General features: G+C 33.8%; 2 protein-coding genes across 2 annotated transcripts in view; one reads left to right on the forward strand and one right to left on the reverse strand.

Annotated features, from left to right (window-relative positions):
* The first annotated feature begins 1283 nt into the window (after positions 1-1283).
* hddc2 (HD domain containing 2) lies at positions 1284-4705 on the forward strand. The gene is made up of 6 exons (XM_056481437.1): positions 1284-1352; positions 1435-1556; positions 3128-3230; positions 3313-3381; positions 3814-3952; positions 4358-4705. Exons 1-6 carry the CDS (start codon positions 1308-1310, stop codon positions 4480-4482), a joined length of 603 nt encoding a protein of 200 aa, XP_056337412.1. The 5' UTR covers positions 1284-1307; the 3' UTR covers positions 4483-4705.
* A 310-nt stretch (positions 4706-5015) lies between these two features.
* The window catches only part of tpd52l1 (tpd52 like 1), a 46112-nt gene continuing 28372 nt past the window's right edge, over positions 5016-22755 (reverse strand). The window contains exons 4-6 of the mRNA XM_056481123.1: positions 19913-20014; positions 10290-10350; positions 5016-10115 (exon numbers count right to left, since the gene is read on the reverse strand). Coding sequence (XP_056337098.1) covers positions 9993-10115; positions 10290-10350; positions 19913-20014 — 286 coding nt within the window. The 3' untranslated portion in view covers positions 5016-9992. The remainder of the gene's footprint in view (positions 10116-10289; positions 10351-19912; positions 20015-22755) is intronic.

Here is a 22755-nt window from a genome sequence, read left to right on the forward strand (position 1 = left end):
TCAAGATCTGTATATTCTGATTATGAAATTGCTTCAGCAATGAATTAGTACAACGATATAGTCTTTAAAAAAGTTACTGGAACATTACTGGAAATTTAAATTCAATAGCAGATTGAACCCATTGTCCATCCTAATGGACAGACACATTTGAAAAAATCTTGATCTAAAGCTTGCAATGCTACAAAAGATTTTCAACTTTTTTAGTAAGTGCAATCCCTCTTTTTTTTTTACATACAATCTATGAAATATTGACATGTATTGATCTGAATAAAAACATTGTAAATGTGGCTTACATCTGTGTCTGGAGTGAAGTGATGTCATGCTGCTTTTCAGTGTAGTTGATTTTTTTTAAAAATTACAACATGTTCAGCCTTACCCCCATTTGACTGGATGACAATCATCCACTCTAATGGACTGCAGGCTTCAAATTATAAAATGCTCAGGAACCACAAAAAACATGGGTTGATATATGGTCCGAAGGGGTTAAATGATTTCTAACAAATCCTGCATGAATTATGTTATGATATTTTTCCACAGACACACACAAAAAATAAAAATTATATATATATATATATATATATATAAACTGTATTATTTCATTTATTATTCTTTTTATTAAATTACACTTTAATAAAGAAAATTAATTTACTGCTAAATTATTATTATTATTTTCTCTTGTGCAATATAGTCTTTATATAATAATCCATAAATTAAGATTTCACAAGATGCATATGCAATGAAAAAAAAAAATCTATCAATCAAAAATGAAAAGCAATCATTTATAATTGTAAAACATTCTCGATTAAAAGTCTTGCGGTTCTACTATTTTCATATTGTTTTATCAATTATTTATCCAGTTCTTAGAGACTTTGGCTGACTTGTGGAGAATAAAAGATTTAAAAGGCACACTATTTAAACACATTTTCAGTTTTACTTCAATATTTCCCCACCGACATTTAATACTGTACCTTGTTAATGACTCTTAAAAACGCAATCAAGTGCAGCATGTTGTTTTAGTTAATATTTCATAATTGCATGTATATATAACACAATCTTCATAATTACAAAGTCAATATTTTCAAATTAAGTATAGAAAAGTTCTCTAATACATTCAGTGATCAGTTATTTAGTAAAAAATTAAGTACTTACAGTGAGTTGTACTTGAGTTGTGAGACCTTGTTGACTCTTGTATTCTATCTCCATCTAGCGGCGGCAGTCTGTCATTACAACAACCAGCAATTCCCTCTTTCTGTGTTTTACATCCGGTTCGCTGACGTTGATGTGTCCTTATTGGTTGGTGTAACGGAATGGACAACATGTTACAATTCATGAAACTAGTTGGACAGCTAAAAGTGAGTGAAATATGTATTATAACCATCCAATTTTTGGGGGGTGACTTTATTACTTGTACGTTAACGCTTGCTTGTGTTTCAGCGAGTGCCGAGAACAGGATGGGTGTACAGAAATATCAAACAGCCTGAGAGTGTGTCTGATCATATGTACAGAATGTCAATGATGGCCTTAACAATACAGGATATCAGTGTCAACAAAGAAAGGTCTGTATGATAGCTCTTAAAATGGATGGTTATTTTGGTATGTTTACCATTTATCATTACCTCATGTAAGAGCGAGCGAGCGAACGACTGTTGACATTAGTGTCCATAGCTACTGCTGCTGCTGCTTCCCCAAATTTTCTTAAAGGTTTATAAACAGTTGCTAAATGTCGCTTATATCAGCTTCAGTGTTTGCTGTCGTAAAAACCTAGAAACAAAACTGTAACGTACTTGTCGACGACTGCTATAAAATAAAGTATTAAACAGCTGAAACAATCAAATCGTTTGTGGAAGCCAGCAACAGTTGCTAGGATTGGTTGATAACTAATTTAAGGCGGGGCTTATCCAATTTGTTTGGGCATTCGTTTGTTTCGTTCAGTTAGATTCATTCTGTACTTGTGCGATTTATTGAGATTTATTCTTACATGCGGTGTTTACATTAATTTCCATTTTATTCAAACTATTCCAATTCATTCACATTTGTTAAGTTAATTTGGATTCGTTCGTATTTGTGTGGTTCGTTTAGATTAATTCACTCTTAAAGGGATAGTTCACCCAAAAAATGAAAATGAACTCCATTTACTGACCCTCGTGTGGTTTCAAACCTTTATGATTTTTCTTTTTTTTTCCTGTTCAACACTAAATACAATATTTTGAAGAAATTTGAAAACTTACAATTGACTTGTGTAGCAGGAAAAAACAAAAACTATGGAAGTCAATGGTTACAAATTTCCAGCTTTCTTCAAAGTATATCTTTTTGTTTTCAACAGAATATAGTCAAACAGGTTTGGAACAAGTGAAAGGTGAGTAAATGAGACATTTTTGGGTGAATTATCCTTTTAAATGAGCTGCTTACTCAAAACTTTTGAATCTCATCTCTAGGCATGGGCCGGTGTAAGATTCTGATAGTAAGATAACCTTGAAGAAAAATATCACAGTATTGTGATTACTGCTCTAAAATATGGTATTTTTAAATGTTTCTTTACAATTTCAATTGGCATCTTTGGATATCTTTTCTGCTGGCGATACTGTTGTCCTAAAAAACAAACAAACAAACAAAAAAAAAAAACTAAACAAAACACTTACACATACTTTAGGAATGGTACAGTACAGCAGAAAATTTTGGTAGCTTTAAAACCTTCACTTTTCCAAACCGTGGTATACCCTGATAACAGTTTTTGTAAAAACCACTGTAATATATGCCAAGAGACTGAGTTGGCATGTTTCCTTTTTAGTCTTACAGATGCCAGTCATAATAATACACAAAGAGAGAGTCAGTTTTTAATGCACATTTTGTACATTTCTAATGCTTTTTCCACTCTGATCACATTTAAAGTGTAATTTCGTCTCTTTAATAACCTGTAATTAGACATGGTAACTCTTTGTGAATTATTAATATTCTGTAACAATATTAATTGTATAAAATGTAAAACATTTTTACTGTACAAAAAAATCGACTTAAGTCATTTAGAATGAAATTGCTATCATTCTAAAATGTGGAAATAATTTAAATAAGTGATTTCAACACTTCACTTAAATTGACTCACATGTTTGATTGGCTCTTCTCTTCGCAGATGTATGAAGCTGGCTTTAGTTCATGACTTGGCTGAGTGTATTGTGGGAGATATTGCTCCGGCAGACAATGTTAGCAAAGCAGAGAAGCACAGAAGGGAAAAGGTACGACGGTTTGAAGTAAACATTTCATTATTATTATTTTTTTTTTGATCACACATTAAACATTGAAAATCTTTCTCTTCAGGATGCAATGGTGCACATCACAGGCCTGTTAGACGATGGTTTGCGCAAAGAGATTTACAATTTATGGGAGGTGAGTAAATGAAAAAGAAAAAAGGTTTTATTTATACACCTGCAGTTCTCCACGATGGACGTCCAGCACCAAGACTGCAGCTCCACACAGGAAGTTTGGCCAGAAGAAAAATGGTCATGCCCAACAGAACCTGGTTTCTCTCAAGCTTTTTTCCCTTCACTTTGTCAATTGGTGAAGTTTTTTTCCCTGCCACTGGCTTGCTCGGATCGGGACTTGTGGAGCTGCGCATTGATGGATTTTCTCTTCAGTGTTTGGACTTTCAGCAGTGAAATTTAAACCACACTGAATTGAACTTCAACTCTGAAATTTACTAGAGCTATGTTAATCTGCTTTGACACAATCTACATTGTAAAAGCGCTGTATAAATAAACATTAATTAAACTTATTTTTTGGTTGGTAATGACATTATAAACAAGTCTGCATTTCGTTCAGGAGTATGAGACTCAGTCCAGTCCAGAAGCCAAACTGGTGAAGGAGCTGGACAACCTGGAGATGATCATACAAGCTCATGAGTACGAGGAGTTAGAAGGGAAACCTGGACGACTGCAGGAGTTTTTCGTCTCTACGGAAGGTTTGAGCTTTCATGGATACACACACACTTCTTTTGCAAGCTCAGGATCTGAGAGACTATTTCCACAGACTGTGATGATACGTTTCCACAGTTAGTATATTATGAAGGTCCACTATAATTAGTTTTAAGTTACCTTAGTGTTAAAAAAAACAACAAAAAAAAAAATAGTTTATACTATTGCATTTGTATATCCAGTACAATAATAGTGGGAGTGACTGCAAATGTTACCTTTTTGTTTTCTGAATATTGTAATCAAAGTTTTGATATTTTATTTAGAAAAATTCTATAAACACCATGCAGGATTTTTTTTATTTTGATATTAAATGGTCAAATGTAGCATTGAAATGGAAAAACGTGTTAGATGTGTAAACAGCGCACTCACAGATCCATGTTCTCTGATCACAGGCAAGTTTCATCACCCAGAGGTGTTGGGTCTGGTGAAGAGTTTGAATGAGGAAAGAGCTCGACACATCGCTGCCAGAGGAGAAAAGACCACTGACACAGACTCTCTCACTCTGTCAAAACCCTGATCTCAGATCCTCTCAGACAATCAACTACCTCCACACGCCTGCACACAAGAGTGTTTATTTTGTTCAGATATGCTGTGATGTGTTTTTATTTAACTGTACAGGAGCATTTTTTTTGTGGTTGAGATGTTTCTGTCCTGTTTGATTGAACGTTCTGCGTGACACGGTTTGTTTCCACAATTGTCATTTTATTAATAAAAATCAATCTTTTTTATTAAAGGCCAAATGGGCTTTGTGTTTGTGTTGATTAGCAGTATATTGGCTTTAATAGGTAAAGTGGTTTGTCTTTTTGAAATTATTTTTCTTTGCATTTGGATTTGTTTAAAAAGTAAACATATTCTGCATTAATTCAAATTATTTTCTCTACAATTTAAGGCCTTATGTTGTGTTAAAGAACTTTGTTTTCTCAAAGAGATTAAATGATGCATTTTGTATATCATACTATATTTTTAGCCTGATTTACAGAACACACTCACACAATGTTTTCCTTTTTGCATACTTGTCTCTGTTATGCTGAATGGTGACAGAACATTACCCATATTTGGACATTTTATTTGAACAAAAATATTCTTTAATGTTCATTTGATGTGGGCACCAAAATGGAATTACATTTCTTTCTTTCTGAATTTTTCAATTTTTTACATGGTACACTGTTAGCAACGCCTGGTTGAATTTACAGTAACTTAGTGACAACACTTCGCCAGTGTAAACAGGGCCTTAGTGCAGGGGTTCTCAAACTTCAGCCTGTGACCCCTAAAATAAAAACTCCTGTGACTCGCAACCCCCACTATGCTCGGAGGTGGTTAAAATAAGCATACAAACATTGCACACAATGGTGCACACACAACAATAGGAACTATATAAGCATAAGCATATTGACAACACAAAAAAGTGCAACCGTCTTACAACCATATATTTTTTATAATCATAATTTTGGAGACTTTGAGCCACTTGGTCATCATCTTTCCGTCGTGGCCTTTATTTTTAATGTATGTGAGTGCCATAAAGGTGTCAAAGTTGACTATTGTACCTTAAAACCAATCTGCTGCAACTAACGCCATTGCTGTGATGTTAATCCAGCATAAGATTATAGCATAAGATTATAGCATAATTGGATAGCATAATAGCATGGGGTCACCCATGGGTCACAATCCAATGGGAAAAAAATTAAAAGGTGATGACTTTTTTTTTTTACTGTAACTATTAAGTATCAAGTATATATTAAATACGAGTTAAAAACTTTATATTCTGCAGGTTATAGGATATATGAGATTTTTGGAAAACACCAAGCGACCCCCCCTCCATTGTCTCGCGACCCCCACTTTGAGAACCACTGCCTTAGTGTATCTTGCTACTGTTGTCGGTTTGTTTACCCTACAACATATAGGTGTCTCCAGTTTCCCCCAATCCACACTGACATGGAGCAGCAGCATTTTAAAATGAAAATGGATTCTTCAGCATTTTCAAAATGCTCCATTTTCGGGGCTTAAAAACCCTGGTGTAGTGTGGATGGAAGGCGAAACATTTTGCATAGATATTTACATTAGATGTTGCCTACGCTGTTGTTGTCCATTGGAAGGAATGCGTCAATAGAGCCGCCATTTTAGTACAGGGTAGTGCTACTTTGAAATGAATGTGGGACCAAGGTGTCGTGGAGGACTGTAGCCATCCGGAGCCAAGTTCGTGAACTTAGCGGACAACAATAAAGTTTCTGGCATCAGTGTCTTGTTGTCATTTCATTTACATCGTTTGTTGATTAACTTCAACAAAACTAGCTTAAACCAAGAATTTAGTGCAGGTTAGTGCTACTTTTCCTCATGGTCAGTGCAGTAAGAGACTGTTGATTATCATCAACAATGTTCGTAAACTTTCCCAGAGATGGGTTGCGGCTGGAAGGGCATCCGCTGTGTAAAACATGTGCGGGATTAGTTGGCGGTTCATTCCGCTGTGGCGACCCCGCATTAATAAAGGGACTAAGCCGAAAAGAAAAATGAATGTTCATAAACAACAAAAGTTCGTAACATACAAAAACGTAAAAAACGAAATCTTACCTATGAAATGTTCTGCCTTTGTGATTTGTTTTCTCATTTCTGCACCCATATGCAGCACTTAAGTACAGCATTTTTAGATTGGCTTTAGTCTTGACTAGTACGGTTGAATGACTTTTGTCCTGGGAGCACTGTACAAATATGGCGTGGTATTGATGCATGCTCAGGGTCTGTATGCGATATCTAGTGTATATATCTATGTGCGTTTTGAATGTAAAACGTATTAGTGTAAACTTGGCCTATTGGCCTTATTGTAAATCAATTACAGCAAAATACTGTATTTACATTTACAGCATCATTTATTTTGCTGTACATGTATTTACAGTATTGCATATCTTTAATGTAAAATAGACAGCAATTTTTACAACGCAACTTTTATATACAGTAACATTACTGCATAACTACTACAGTAAAATACAGTTAAATACTGTGTCATTTGTAATCTTTGTGTTCAGCTTGTCTGTGGGGTCTTAAAATACTTAATTTTCAAAAACAAAATTTTTTGTCTTTAAAAAGACTTAAATTTACTGAAATATGGTGTTTTAGGTCTTAATTGTCCTTTGTCACATGTAATGCTACCCAATGGGCTAAATGCACACAGCACAGGCTTTTAATTTTCAGCAAGGCAGCCTAAGGGCTTCCGGTGAACTGATTTTCTATTACAAAATTGTCTAAGAATTGTTTAAGATCTGATTTCTTTAAAAATCAGTGATCGTCACTGTCTGGTAGATCGGACGAGAAGCACTAAAATAAATACCCCCCCGCCATGTCTTTAAATATATCACAGTTTATTTTACCCCAGTATTTTTAATGGAATTTCTGCTTTAGCCTGTTGCTAATGACGGCGCTTGTGGTCTTTCTTCTCGTTTCACGTTTGAACAACTAAATGAATGCTTAAGTTTATTTTTCTGAATGTATTGTAATTACATTACAACATCGATGCTGTAAAAACAACCTTGTGAAATTGAAAATACTCACTTTAAGCTTTCACCAGAAGTTTATAGTTGGCTTTAAAACTCTAGCTGTGCATAAAGCCCATTGGTACAGCCTAAAATCCATCTAAAATATAAAACATTTAACAAAAGTTACATTCATTATCCCTATTTTCCAATAATGTTAAATTATCTTCCTTATATCCTTACAATGACATTTGTTTAAAAGTTCTCCAGCTAAGTGAGGACACTGACCTGAACCACATACATTTAGTTTATTCTAGTTTTTTTTATTAAGAAAAGTTATGCTAAAAAAAAAAATATCACATGTATGTGAACTAGAGTTTGCTTGTTTTTACACATTATTTAAAATGTGGCTATAGAAATACCTTAATTTGAATACCTTAAAACAATTAAAACAATCCTTAGCGTTTTTCCCTGTGTAAGTTTGAAATTTTAATCATAATGGTCTTAAAAACTGGGAGTGGTATGGTGGCTCAGTGATTAGCACGGTCACCTCACAGCAAGAAGGTCGCTGGTTCGAGTCCTGGCTGGGACAGTTGGCATTTCTGTGTGGAATTTGCATGTTCTCTCCGTGTTTGCATGGGTGTTCTCCAGGTCCTCCAGTTTCCCCTACAGTCCAAAGACATTTATTATAGGTGAATTGAAGAAACTAAAATTGGCCAGAGTGTTTGTGTGTGAATGTGAGTGTATGGGTGTTTCCCAGTACTGTGCTGGAAGGACATCCGCTGTGTAAAACATGGTGTAATAGTTGGCGGACCATTTCGCTGTGGTGACCCCTGATAAATAAATAACTAATGGAATGAATGAAAGGTCTTAAAATGTCTTGAATTTGACTTGGAAAACCTATTTTACAAAACAGCGCACAAGGTCAAGAAAATAAAGAGCAATGCATTAACCAGGAGCCAAAACTATTTTTATAACCGACCCAAAGGTCAAAGCTGAGCAGCATCTGTCTTGTGTCGAAATAGTGATGAAGGAACCTTCAAATTAATGGTCATTTTATGGTTTCTGATTACGGATCAGTTCACCTTTATTTCATGACTGATGAGCTGAGACTTTATGGCAAAGAAAAAAGTTTAATGACTAACGTTATTAATGAACGGTAGCGCAACACAGAGATTTGGGAAAATTCTGTTCTTTTAATCAACCTTAATAATAATGTATAATAAAGAAAAACTATATAATAATGCTATACATTTCTGCTAGTTGACAATTGTTATTGTTCTATAATTTGCTGTTTGCATTTGTTATCAGCAAACATGATCTACACAAAACAAATCATTGGATTTACTCAATGTTTTTTAAGGTAAGTGGTTGCAAACTATTTATATGGGCTGAATTTAAACTAAGAAATTAAATGTAGTAATGTTAAACTTAATTTGTTTGATGAAACAAATATAAATAGTTTGCAACCACTTCCCTTAAAAACATTGAGTAAATCCAACAAATCTTTTTTTTCAGTGTAATTGAGGACTGAATACAACAGAAATATAACCCTATTAAAATATATGACAACATAAAAGTCATAAACATTCTTTCAAGTCCTGCACTTAGGTTTGGATATTCAGCCATCATTTTTGGTCTGGGAAAAGCATCAAGCTTTGTTACGGTTACATTAATGTTGAGTTAGTATAAATAATAATAACGTAAGACTGCTCCAAAATCTCCTTAGAAAATATACCCATTTCGAAGAACAGTTAAAGAATATACATGCTCCACTTGGTTATTTTTCTTCCATACAAAAAGATTAGAAACATTTTGGATGGATAATCCAAAAGCATGTATTACCATTGCTGCATCCCAATTAGCTTACTATTCATCCCAGTACAAGTGTGTCCTAAATCATAGTAGTTTAAATGAGTGTTACCTAGATGGTCTGCTATTTCTGGAAGAAATTTGTAGTGCAGATCCATCCAACAGTGCATCGGATGTGAAGTAAAACTACAAAAATTAGTAATGTGCTTAAAAAAAAACTTCAAACAGGAGAATGCACAAGACAGTTCAGTGAAGAGGCTTTTAGGTAAAGCAAATTGACGATTAATATCTATCCACATGAAAAATATTTCCTGTTATCCACTATAAATTTCATCTGAAACTACTATAGAATAATAAGAAACTATCTTATTATATCGATGGGTTTGGCCATTAACTTTTGAATACACAATTATGCAAACAAATGAGTAGATTTCTCTGTATGAATAGTTGATTAACATGCTACTTAATCTCAAATACAATAGCAAATTAATCATAACTGAAATGTGGATGTGACAAGATGATGCCTGTAATTAAGCAACATAACGATCCATTAATGATAAAACAATTTGTCCAAAAGCTCACAAACTCTTCTGTTACACACCTACAAATATGCCCTCACAAAAAGAGTACATACTTTCATGGTATAAGTATGCAAATTAGGACGCAGCAAATGTTGGGCCCCCTGGGCATTTTTTACCAAATTCTCCCCACCACTAGGGGGCATTAGAGTTCCACCTGTGTTCCATTGTCAGCCTTAGCATGAGCGTTCGCTGCTCTCTGTCACATTATTGGTAGGGGTGTCCTGTGCGCTGGCGTGGGCAGCTGAGGACAGGACCTCTTCAAAATTGCCCGCTCCTCCCGTCCCTCCAACCTTTGACTGCTCACAACACAGAACATCCATGACGTTATGTTGAATTTTTGGCATCCAGCAATGGGAAGTTGAAAACTCCCAATGATAAGCTGATCAATTATTAACAGCACTCAAACTAAGGGTCAAACGAAGTCACAATTTTGTCGTTTGAGCACTGAGGCGATTATATGTCAGGCTTACCTTGATGTTTGTAACTGTGCTTTCAACTTTCTCCTCAAAGGACTTGAAGCTAGGCGAGTTCCTGGAAAACAATGAACAGTTTAGTTTTACTCTACTACATTAAAATCAATTCAGCAATAAACCCAAAGATTGTGATTGTGCCACAGAATAAAATAGACATTTTATTATTAATTTTTATTCTTGTTTTCTTTTTTCTTCTCAGAACTGCAAGTTTGTTTCCTGCTATTTGCAGTTACAAACTTGCAAGGACAAGTTAACATACATTTAGATTTTTTTGTGTCTTCGCAACAATTTTGAGTTTATATTTTGCGATCTACAAAGTAATTTGTGAAATAGAAAGTTATTGCAAAAAATGATATAAATAAATTGAAAAATATAATAAGAAATCAGGCTTTTAAGGCCTATCATTAGCAAGAAGTGACACATAAACACTTTTATTTTAAAACAAACTCAGAATAAACTCAAAATTGTGAGAAGAAAATACAAATATAACATATATTACATTATATTATATATAAAATAATGTAAATGAATATATCCATCACAGAGCTCTCTTTTAAATGAATATTTTCTATAGGATGCTTTACAATAATATACTTGTCTACTTTGCATTAGTCAGTACCAAAGCTAAAACTGGGAACTAATCTAAGATCACAGTCCAAAAACGTGTAGACCCAAATTATTATGTTGGGGGAAAATTAAACAAAAATTTTAATAAACAGGAAAAATCAAGACAAACATAAAAAAATTTTGTTAAGTTGAAATTTTGTAGTCCGTAATTTGGTTTTTGCAATAACTAATTTGAATTTAAATGCAATATCTGTTTTTATTCCTAAAGATATTAGGTGATCAAACTCTTATTTTAATGGATATAAACATATATAATATACCATTACTTATAGTTTTAATAAAAAAAAGAGTGTACTGTACATAAGACACACCAATATTCAACCTGTAGTGATACAGTGCATCGGCAAAGTATTCATAGTGCTTCACTTTTTCCACATTTTTTTATGTTACAGCCTTATTCCAAAATGGATTAAATTGATTTATTTCCCTTAAAATTCTATACACAATACCCCATAATGACAATGTGAAAATGACAATGTTTAAAAATTAAAAAGCTGAAAAAAAAATCACATGTACATAAGTAATCACAGCCTTTGCTCAATACTTTGTTGATGCATCTTTGGCAGCAATTACAGCCGCAAGTCTATTTTAACCTGATGCCACAAGCTTGGCACACCTGTCTTTGGGCTTTTTTGTCCACTTCTCTTTGCAGTACCTCTCAAGCTCTATCAGGTTGAATGGGAAGCGACAGTGTACAGCCATTTTCAGATCTCTCCAGAGATGTTCAATAGGATTTAGGTCTGGGCTCTGGCTGAGCCATTCAAAGATATCCATCAAGTTGTTGTAAAGCCACTCTATTGATATTTTGGTGGTGTGCTCTGGGTCATTGTCCTGCTGGAAGATGAACTGTCACCCCAGTCTGAGGTCAAGAGCACTCTGAAGCAGGTTTTCATTCAAGATGTCTCTGTACATTGCTGCATTTATCTTTCCCTCTATCCTGACTAGTCTTCCAGTTCCTGCTGCTGAAAAACATTCCCACAGCATGATGCTGCCACCACCATGCTTCACTGTAGGGATGGTATTAGCCTAATGATGAGCGGTGCCTGGTTTTCTCCAAACGTAACGCCTGGCATTCACTCCAAAGAGTTTATTTTAGTCTCATCAGACCAGAGAATTTGGTTCCAGATGCCTTTTGGCAAATTCCAGGCGGGTTGCTATGTGCCCTTTTCTAAGGACTGGCTTTCATCTGGCCACTCTACCATACAGGCCTGATTTGTGGATTGCTGCACAGATGGTTGTCCTTCTGTAAGGTTCTTCTCCCTCCACAAAAGAACGCTGGAGCTCAGACAGAGTGACCATGGGTTTATTGATCACCCTCCTGACTAAGGCCCTTCTCCCCCGATCACTCAGCTTAGATGGCCGACCGGCTCTAGGAAGAGTTCTGGTGGCTCAAAACATCTACCACTTACGGATGATGGAGGTCACTGTGCTCTTTGCAACTTTCAGAGCAGCCGAAATTTTTCTGTAACCTTCCCCAGCCTTATGCCTCGAGACAATCCTGTGTCAGAGGTATACAGATAATTCCTTCGTCTTCATACTTGGTTTGTGCTTTGACATGCACTGTCAACCCTGGGACCTTCTCTAGACAGGTGTATGCCTTTTCAAATCATGTCCAATCAACAGAATTTACCACAGGTGAACTCCAATTAAGCTGCTGAAACATCTCAAGAATGATCAGTGGAAACAGAATGTACCTCAAGAATGTAGCTCAATTTAGAGCTTCATGGCAAAGGTTGTGAATACTTGTCATTGTGGTGTATTGTGTGTAGAGTTGTGAGGGAAAAAATTCATTTAATCAATTTTGGAATAAGGCTGTAACATAAAAAATGTGGAAAAAGTGAAGCGCTATGAACACTTTCTGGATGCACTGTATATGCATATGTGGCGCATGTTTGTTTCCTAGAACACCAAATTTCTGGATGTTTTAGAAGACGGTATTAAATGCAATACAAATACACAGATGGAAAATAGGCTGTCACACACATTTACCTCATGGCAGGCATGCTCATTGAATGCCGTACAGAATAGCTGTTCCATGAAAGCATGGCCAAGCAAGAGAGGGTTCAATCATTATCATGGACAAACAAATACATTGCAAATGAAATGTATACAATGCTAATACGTAATAGATTTAAAACTGAAATACTAGTGACATTTGAGTAGAGTCTGCAGTAGTAGATTTACAACATCTACACTCTATCATCGAAATATTTGGGGTCTGTAAGACTTTGAAATTTTGAAATAAGTCACTTAAAGGTTGAATTGATTGTAATATACCAAGTAAAACAGAATTTTTGTGAATTTGTGAAAAACACAGGGCTCCTTAACGAACAGCATGTTCAAACTTTATGGATAGTTCACCCAAAATGACAATTTACTCACTATTTACTCACTCTCAAGTGGTTTCAACCCTTTATGAGTTTCTTTACTCTGTTGAACTCCAAATAATATATTTTGAAGAGAGCTGAAAACCGGTAACCATTGACAAATGGTTAAACAAACACTACAGAAGTCAATGGTTACGTTTTCAGCTTTCTTCAAAATATCTTCTTTTGTGTTTAACAGAAGAAACGGGTGTGAAACAAGTATCAGTATGATAACAGAAAATTGGGTGAACTATCACCTTAAACCAGTCATACTGCAAAAAAAAATAATAATTTCTTTAAAAACAACAACAAAAACTCTTGCAGACCCCAAACTGTAGTATTCAAAATACAAAACCTTTGACTTTTCAATGCACTATGTCACTATAAACCACAAGCATGTTAAAAAACATTACACAAAGCAGGTGTAAAGATGTGCAGCTCTTTCTTTCATAAATTATGTACCAACACAGGGTATTACATGCATTATTCGTCAACACATAAATAGTTCACAATAAAAAAGCAACACCTGCTGAAACCAGTTACCTACACTCTTACAAATAAAGGTTTCTTATTTTAATGTGTGGTTACATTCAGAAAATTTAACACCAATTACACAAAAGCTTCATAGTGGGAAAAAATGTCAAGTATTCTTCATATAAAATACAACAAAGTTCTTGATGAACCAAAATTGTATTTCAACACTTACAAATTTACAGCAATGCAACAAAGGAGCTGCTTTATTTTCCTTAAGAGCATTTAATGGAACAGTTCTTAAAAGAAGATGCTCCGGTTTCCCCCACAGTTCAAAAGCATGCGCTATAGGGGAATTGGATGAACTAAATTAGCCATAGTGTATGAGTGTGTGTGAATGTGAGAGTGTATGGGTGTTTCCCAATACTAGGTTACGGTTGGAAGGTCATCCACTGCGTAACACATATGCTGGAATAGTTGGCGGTTCATTCTACTGTGGTGACCCCTGATAAATAAGGAACTAAGCCGAAGGAAAATGAATAAATGTTCAACGTAAAGAACCTTTAAAAAAAAAAAAAAAAACAAAGAACCACTTTCATTATATAGAAGCTTTTGTCTAATGGAAAGTACTTTAAAGGCTCTTGAACCATTGACGCTTTAAAAACTCCCTAATTCTAATTTTAAAAAATACAGCAATTATAATGCTACAACGCATTCTGAAAGACTGAATGAGTTTATGGCTCCTCACACTGTTAGAATTCATCTTAGGATGATACTCTCGAAATCGTCTTGAAACATTCACATTAATTGCTCAGATATCGAATGCACCTTCACAGTCATATTGATTATTAATGGAAACACTGTGTCCTGTCTTAAAGTCAGGTTTGGTTTCAGCACGGTCACTGTTCTCATGTAACATGCAGAAGCTAAAGGAAGCCAGCTATTGCTAATCTCTATCTGGGATCTACAATATCTTACCCAATAGAATATGACCTTTGGTATGCATCAGAGATAGAAATAGAGAAAGAGCATGGTAAATCTTTCTTTAGACAGGTTATTAGGCCATATGACAAGATTTTGGTCATTTTAGACTAAAATCAAAAGGAAAACATTACAGGAAATACAAATTTTGAACAAGTATATCTGTTAAACTTTCTGGTAAATACACTAGGAATAAAATCAAGAAATGTTATATCAAATACCAAACAGTATCTGAGAACCATGCAAGTGTTTTTTTTTTATATCAATTCTAATAAGTAATCAATTCTTTTTAGTTTTAATGAAGCCAAAGAACAGTGGCCACCAAAAATGTAAGTAAAATTAAGCAAATAAATAAATGTACAAATGTATTTTAAAAAAACAACAACAAATGTATCCAAATGCTGTCAAGATCTCCAGTTTTCATTAACCTCATTTATACGGAGCTAGATCACTCTCAAAAGCAATATATTAGCATTCATAAAATTAATAAATGCACAGCACAATTCATAAATCCACAACTCCAATTCATCAATTCAAAAGTAAAAAGCAAAAATATTTTTACTATGACGTTATTTTTGTGACAAACGTCTACTAATACAGCTAAAACTATTTATTTCATTTTATATAAATTAATAATAATTCAATAGTGGACCTTCTTGTGTTTGTTCAGTAAGGAACGTTTTGATTAGTGAATTAAAAACTCACCGTAATTGGCTAATCAGAAAATCCTCCAAAAAAAAGGTATGTATGAATCATGTCCTGCCAGGAAGGTCTCAAAAATACCACACACAAATTCAAAGGACTCCATACTCGTGTGAGCATTTTCAAATGCACATTCAGTGGTTTATAAATACATTGTACATATTCATAGATGCATGAGGAAAGCAATGCAAGAACTTCCTATATACATATTTGTGTAATCATTTTAAATGTATTTATGTAAGATGCATATGTGTGAGCATTTGGGTATTATTTTTGCTTTACTTTTGAATTGATGAATTGTGTTTTGAATTTACAAATTGGAGTATTTATGAATTTTATGAATGCAAATGTATTATTTTTGAGACTGATCTGGCTCCATACATTTACAGTACGAACACTTTCATAACAACGTAATTTTGAACTATAGGTATACTGTAAAAACTCCTGGTTGCCTTAAATTTTTCATTGAACTTATATTATGTTAAACTAACTTAAAACAGCTTGCGTCACTTATAAAATTAAGTTAGAACATGATTAACTTAGATTAATAAGCTACATTGAAGTATATGCTTATATCAACCGCTAATAAATGATGAACCATTACTAAGAATTTAGACTGATTATTAATATTTGAAAAGTAATTTTTTTGATATTTTTTAAATGGTTGCCAGATTTTAAAAAATCCTACATATGTAAGTCAATGAACAAAAATATTGCAATAAGAGAAACAGAAAGCATCACTAGTGGAGGTGTAATAATACACAAATGATTTGATACGTACCTTAGTCACAGTCTAGAAAAAACTATACATAAAATTTTCATTTCTGTTGTTCAATTACATAAAAAAATATCGGTATGCCGATATTTTGTGATATTTCTGGTTGCAACATATTATCGATACTCTGGCGCCAAGGATCGATATTTATCTAAATGTACAAAAGATCTAAATTAATTAATCAGTTACACTGATTGCAGCAGTTTACTGCTTTGGGTGCAGTACACCCAGCTGCCTCCAGGTTACGCTTCCAGTAATAGCGAATCAACAATAGAGTAACCGGCGTCATTTAAACCACTGACAGATGAGCCATTGCAATGGTGAAAATCTCAGCATATGGATACAAATATCTACAAATATTTACAAAAATCATAATATATCCTGGATGGTTTTATTGTGATATACAATTTAAGTCGGAATTATTATCCCCCTTTTGAAGTTTTTTTCCTTTTTTCAATATTTCCCAAATGATGTTTAACAGAGCAAGGAAATATTCACGGTATTTCTGATAATTTTTTTTCTTCTGGAGAAAGTCTTATTTGTTTTATTTCGGCTAGAATAAAAACAGCTTTTGTTTTTAAAAACCATTTTAAAGTCAAAATTATTAACCCCTTTAAGCTATATTTTTTTGACTGTCTAAGAACAAAACATCGTTATACAATAACTTGCCTAATTACCCTAACCTGCCAAGTTAACCTAATTAAACTAGTTAAGCCTTTAAATGTCACTTTAAGCTGTATAGAAGTGTCTTGAAAAATATCTAGTCCAATATTATTTACTGTCATTATGGCAAAGATAAAATAAATCAGTTATTAGAAATGAGTTATTAAAACTATTATGTTTAGAAATAAGTTGAAGAAATCTTCTCTCCGTTAAACAGTAATTGGGGACAACAATAAACAGGGGGGCTAATCATTCTGACTTTAACTGTATATAATATATATATATATATATATATATATATATATATATATATATATATATATATATAAATAATCGCAGAATTGGTAATATCGGGAAATATCAATACCGTGGGCAAAATATCATGATAATATCGCATCCTGAGTTAACCTGTGATTCCCACCCCTATTAACTAGTGGTTAACTGAACAAATTGTGGGAAATTTGATATCCTAATGCCACATGAAAATCTAATAGCCTCAAAAAACAGCAATGCTTCTTTTAATTTCCAGAATTTGATATAATGTCTCAAAGTTTTAATTACACCTCAAATGACTAAGCACTGACTAAGAGACTGGTCTTTGAACTTAAGAGAGAATATTGACATACTATAAATAATATAAAGATACTAATATTATATTTATATCAATAAAAACTACAGTAAAAATTCTAATAACCAAAGTTCCACACAGTGGTTAAAACTTCACAATCAGATACAGTACGTATACTGTATGTGTATGTACTGAACCAAAAGACTGAAAAAAATCTATACAAATTTATGCATCATCACACCCCCAAATAACTTGTTTTATTTAGTCCAATGAACTGTAATCATGCATTTTTATGAATTTCCACTGCAAACGAGTAGCAGAAAACTCATGCAGAAAGAAGCGTTTCACACTGGCAGCACACACACACACACACATACCTCCTGGGATACAGAGCCTGAAGGCCAAACATGCTGGAGTAAAATAAGTTAATGAGGAGCTGGATCTACATTACCATCCACTGACAGTCAAATCAACATTAATTTGCTGAAGCAAAGTCAGGAGGAAGATGTAAGTAAGAACTGAGAATTGATTCAGATTATTTTACAATGCAATCCTGGTCAAAACTATTGGCACCGTTGGTAGATATAAACAAAAATAAATCTGCTTTCATTAAGCTTTTCACGTCTCATTCAAAACTATACACACTGCATGTTGCTAATATTAATGTATTAAACAAAATTAGTACACTCAGCATTTTTCCCTAGTAAAAATATAATAATTATTTTATTTTGGGGAATATAAATACATATATAAAAATATATATTTTCTATATATAATATTAACATATTTCGGTAACACTTTAGTTTAGGTCACGATTCATGCTAATAATTACTGGTTTATTTCTGCCTATTATTAAGATATAACTGTTTATTTATAAAGTATGATGTTATTCTGCACCGCCAATCCTACCCAAAACCTCAACCAAACTTCTAATTCACTAATTATTAATAAACAGCTAATTAGTAGTTTATTAAGCCAGTAGTGTTAGTTAATGGTTTGTTAATACTGAGCGAATTGTGACCTAAACTAAAGTGTTACCCATATTTCTACTGTTTTCTACTAATTTAATTTAATTTGTAAAGCGCTACTCACAATAGTTATAATGCCAACGCTTCTTTTTATGTGCTACAAAATGTGCACATTATTACATTACAATCAAAATCAGAATGAGTTGAGGATATGGTGGACAGTACAGTGGTCAATCATATACAGCCGGGAAAATAAGTATTGAACACATCACCCTTTTTCTCAGAAAACATATTTCTAAAGGTGCCACTGACTTGAAATTTTCCATGGATGTTGGTAACAACCAAAGAAATCCATATATGCTAAGACAACAAATCTAATTAGTTATCTAAATTAAGTTATACGTAATAAAATGAAATGACACAGGGAAAAAGTATTGAACACATGAAAAAAGGGAGGTGTAGAAAGGCAGTGAAAGCCCAGACAGCAGCTGAAATCTCTCAGTAGATCTTCAGCAACCCTCTGCCCTTCATCAGTGTAAATGAATATTAACTGCTTCAGTCCAACATCTACACTACCAGGATGATAAAGATGAAACCAGGGTGGACATTTCAACAAGACAATGATCCCAAACACAGCCAAGAAAAACTCAAATGCATCGATGGAAAGAAAATCAAGCTGGAGAATGGCCCAGCCAATCACCTGACTCGAATCCAATAGAAAATACAAATTAAAGATCAGATTTGATAGATGAGACCCACAGAACCATCAGGATTTTTCCACTCTGTTGAAAGTCTGTGAAAAACTCACACCTGAGCAATGCATTTGACTTCATTTTCCAAGCTGCCATCACCAAAAAAGCCTTTTATATAAAGTATTAAATACATTTCAGTAGTTTCTCCTTGTGTCATTTCATTGTTATTACACATAGCAAATGTTTCAGATTTTTTTGTTGTTTTATTTTTATGTTTGTATTGTTTTTTGTAGTTTTTACCAAAATCTGGTTCGACTCCATGTCAAACCTCCTTTAGAAATATCATTCCCAGGAAAAAACATGACGTGTTCAATACTTATTTTCCCCGCTGTACATACAGTAGTTATATATACTCATTTTGTTCAGGATATTAATATTGACCCATATTAAGTAACTCAAACTAAATGTCAAGAGGAGTCGATCTTTCGTGTCTGGGGCGCTTCTGAAAGCCTCTATTGTTTCTCCAGCATCCAGGAGTCAGTTAAGAGGAGCTGGTAAATTCTTCATGCCATCGCCAGCTCTTATTTCTCTGCCAGCTGGATCTGCCCTCAGTCTGGCCCACTGAAAGCTGATTACATGAGGCTTACGCAACACAAACATGCCGCTCAAACAGACCGTCTGAAGTAAACCTCTCAAAACTGCCATTTCATGCTTAACTACTGTATGTGTTTGTAGGAAATCCCTGCAGAAGAGAAAGAGGAAATGATGGGAGAGCAGAAATAAGTGGAGAAGGAAGTGACACGGTACCTCATATCCCCGAACTTCCTGCTGATGGCGGTGCCTAGGTTACTGAAGGCAGCTGAGGTTCGCTGTCCTGCTGTGCTCAGAGTCTCAGACGTCTTTTTATATCTGCCAAAACAGTACAAAGTCATCTTATTATAGTCTGGAAGTCTGATTCATTATAGATGTCACCTTTAAGTTGCAGAGATTAAAACATGTATTGCTCCGTACAGCTTTGTTTGTCAAAATGAGTTTTTTTCTTCAAATATTTGGGAGTTGATAAAAGCTAATAATTAAACGTAAAATTGAAGCAACTTTGGGAGAACAATTAATTGAAAAATAACTAAACCGCAATACATCTTTGTGTGATTGTAAAAACAACGGATGAGACTGTGTGATGTGCAAATTTAGCTGCTCCAAATCTATACTGTATATATATATTAAATTATATAATATCATAAAAAGGTTATTTGTATAGCGCTATTCACAATAATTATCATTCCAAAGCAAATTTACAAAATATAAAAATTAGTTTAGCACATTATTACAGAATAATCGCACATTATTACATCACAATCATATAGTCAATTCAAGTCAAGTCAACTTTATTGTCAATCAAACCATGCAACAGTACATTACACAGCAGACTGAAATTGTGTTTCTCCCATATTCCAATGTGCAATTTAAAAACAAAACATGACACACACTAAACATAAATTAACCATTTAACTAATATAGTACAAGATAAATTGAATATGTATAACATATATATATAATGTATAACATTATCATTACAACTCATATAAGAAATGCTTAAACCGTTGGACTTTTCAAATTGATGCTTAAGACATCAGTATACACTGGCGTTAAATTTGAGTTAAGTTTTTCAATACGATACAGCACTTTTTATTTTATTTGTATTTACTTTTTTTTTCTGACATTGTGAAGCACTTTGGTCAACGATGATTAAATGTACTAAATAAAATTGAATTGACCAACTTATTTTTATTAGTACTTCATATCATTTCACTGATATTCCACCAAAACAAAAGCTGTAGGATTTGAATGAGAATAATTTTCTGATGCATGCAGTGTAGACAGTAAAATATTATTAAAGCAATATAGAAGTAAAAGTGCTTTTATAATAGTCAAGATAGGTTTTTACTTGCTTAATTGTATAATATTACATCTTTTATCTAGTTTTACTTTCTTTTAATGATATCTTTAAAAACATCTCATCAGCTGGCATCAGATGTTTTTGAACCCCTCACTGTAAAAAAAATACTGGGTTCCACACAATGTATGTCAGCTTACAGCCAGACCAGCCAATCAACAGCACTTCAATGTTAGCGGGAAATGGACATTTTTAGAATTTTAGTACCAACTGGTAGCCAAATTCAATATTGTGACAAGACTAATTAAAAAAAAAACACAAGAATTGTGTTGTTTTAGCTCATTTTAAATAAGTAATCTGAACAAGCAGCAAATATTAAAAATAAAAAACAATTTTGAGTCCTGGTTTTGGATGTCAGAGTGCATTAAATATTCAATTTAAATATAAGACATGCCTTTCCCCTCAAAAAAAAAAAAAAAAAAAGGCTGAAAAAATGATCAACTTTGAATCCAGCACAGTACACTGTAGGCACACTACAAAAATGTGGTTTTCCTGAACATCAGGCAGGAAACACTTCTCTTCTGCTTTTCTGTGATCTCCAGATCAAAGCAGAATTTCTTCCTGTTTTTTAGGAGAATACAGTTAAAAACAATCTACCAAAGGAAAACTAGGAAATAGAAGCTTCTTTTTTTGTTATTGAGCTGATAATATATATGCCAATATATATATATATATATATATATATATATATATATATATATATATGTTTTGTACAGCACATCTAACTGACCCATGATCAGTTCAGCAACTGAAATCTAATCATCTGATGAGAGTTTTATTTCATGCAGAAGTCATCCATATTGGTCATCAGATGCTCTGTGATCGTTCTCATCTGCCAAACACCTCACCAGGACAACTGACATATGAGAAGGGCTATTCTTTTACCCTAAGGCTGGTTAGCATGCCACTGCAGTAACTGAATAACCAGAGCAACACAGCTATATTTGAATAAATATATCAATTTGAATTAATTAATAAAAATTAATGTAGATGCTATCGGTGTCAAAAAAAAAAACACATGCACTTGGGTATATAATAATTTAATTAATCTAATCAATACATTTTAATGATACACCTATAGATGCTACTGTAGTTACTGAAAAATAATTGGGGGACATTCAAATATAATATTATATTTTTACATTTTAATTACTTTTCTTTCATATTAATGTATTTTATTCATATATTAAACCAATGAAAAACAATAGATACCAAATAAAACAAGAAAACTTAAATAAATTCTAAAAAAAAAAAAATAGCCAGCTCGAACCGTTGATATAAGGCAGGATGGATCCATGCTTTCATGTTGTTTATGCCAAATTCTGACCCTACCATCTGAATGTCGCAACAGAAATCGAGACTCAGACCAGGCAATGTTTTCCAATCTTCTATTGTCCAATGTTGGTGAGCCTGTGTGAATTGCAGCCTCAGTTTCCTGTTCTTAGCTGACAGGAGTGGCATTGGTGTTGTCTTCTGCTGCTGTAGCCCATCCGTCTCAAGGTTGGACATGTTGTGTGTTCAGAGATGCTCTTCTGCATATCTCGGTTGTAACTGTTACTGTTGCCTTTCAATCGGCTCAAACCAGTCTGGCCATTCTTCTCTGACCCCAGGCATCAACAAGGCATTTGCGCCCACAGAACTGCCACTCACTGGATAGTTGTTTTTTTATGAGATGGTTGTATGTGAAAATCCCAGT

Source organism: Danio aesculapii, chromosome 20 (assembly GCF_903798145.1).
Source record: "Danio aesculapii chromosome 20, fDanAes4.1, whole genome shotgun sequence".
NCBI lineage: Eukaryota > Metazoa > Chordata > Actinopteri > Cypriniformes > Danionidae > Danio > Danio aesculapii.

What these genes read in the sequence shown, in the direction of transcription:
- hddc2 (XM_056481437.1), top strand. Translation starts at nt 1,308, where the DNA reads ATGGACAACATGTTACAATTCATGAAACTAGTTGGACAGCTAAAA. An exon ending in AACTAGTTGGACAGCTAAAA is followed by an intron (nt 1,353 to 1,434) that starts GTGAGTGAAATA and finishes CTTGTGTTTCAG; the next exon opens with CGAGTGCCGAGAACAGGATG. An exon ending in AGATTTACAATTTATGGGAG is followed by an intron (nt 3,382 to 3,813) that starts GTGAGTAAATGA and finishes CATTTCGTTCAG; the next exon opens with GAGTATGAGACTCAGTCCAG.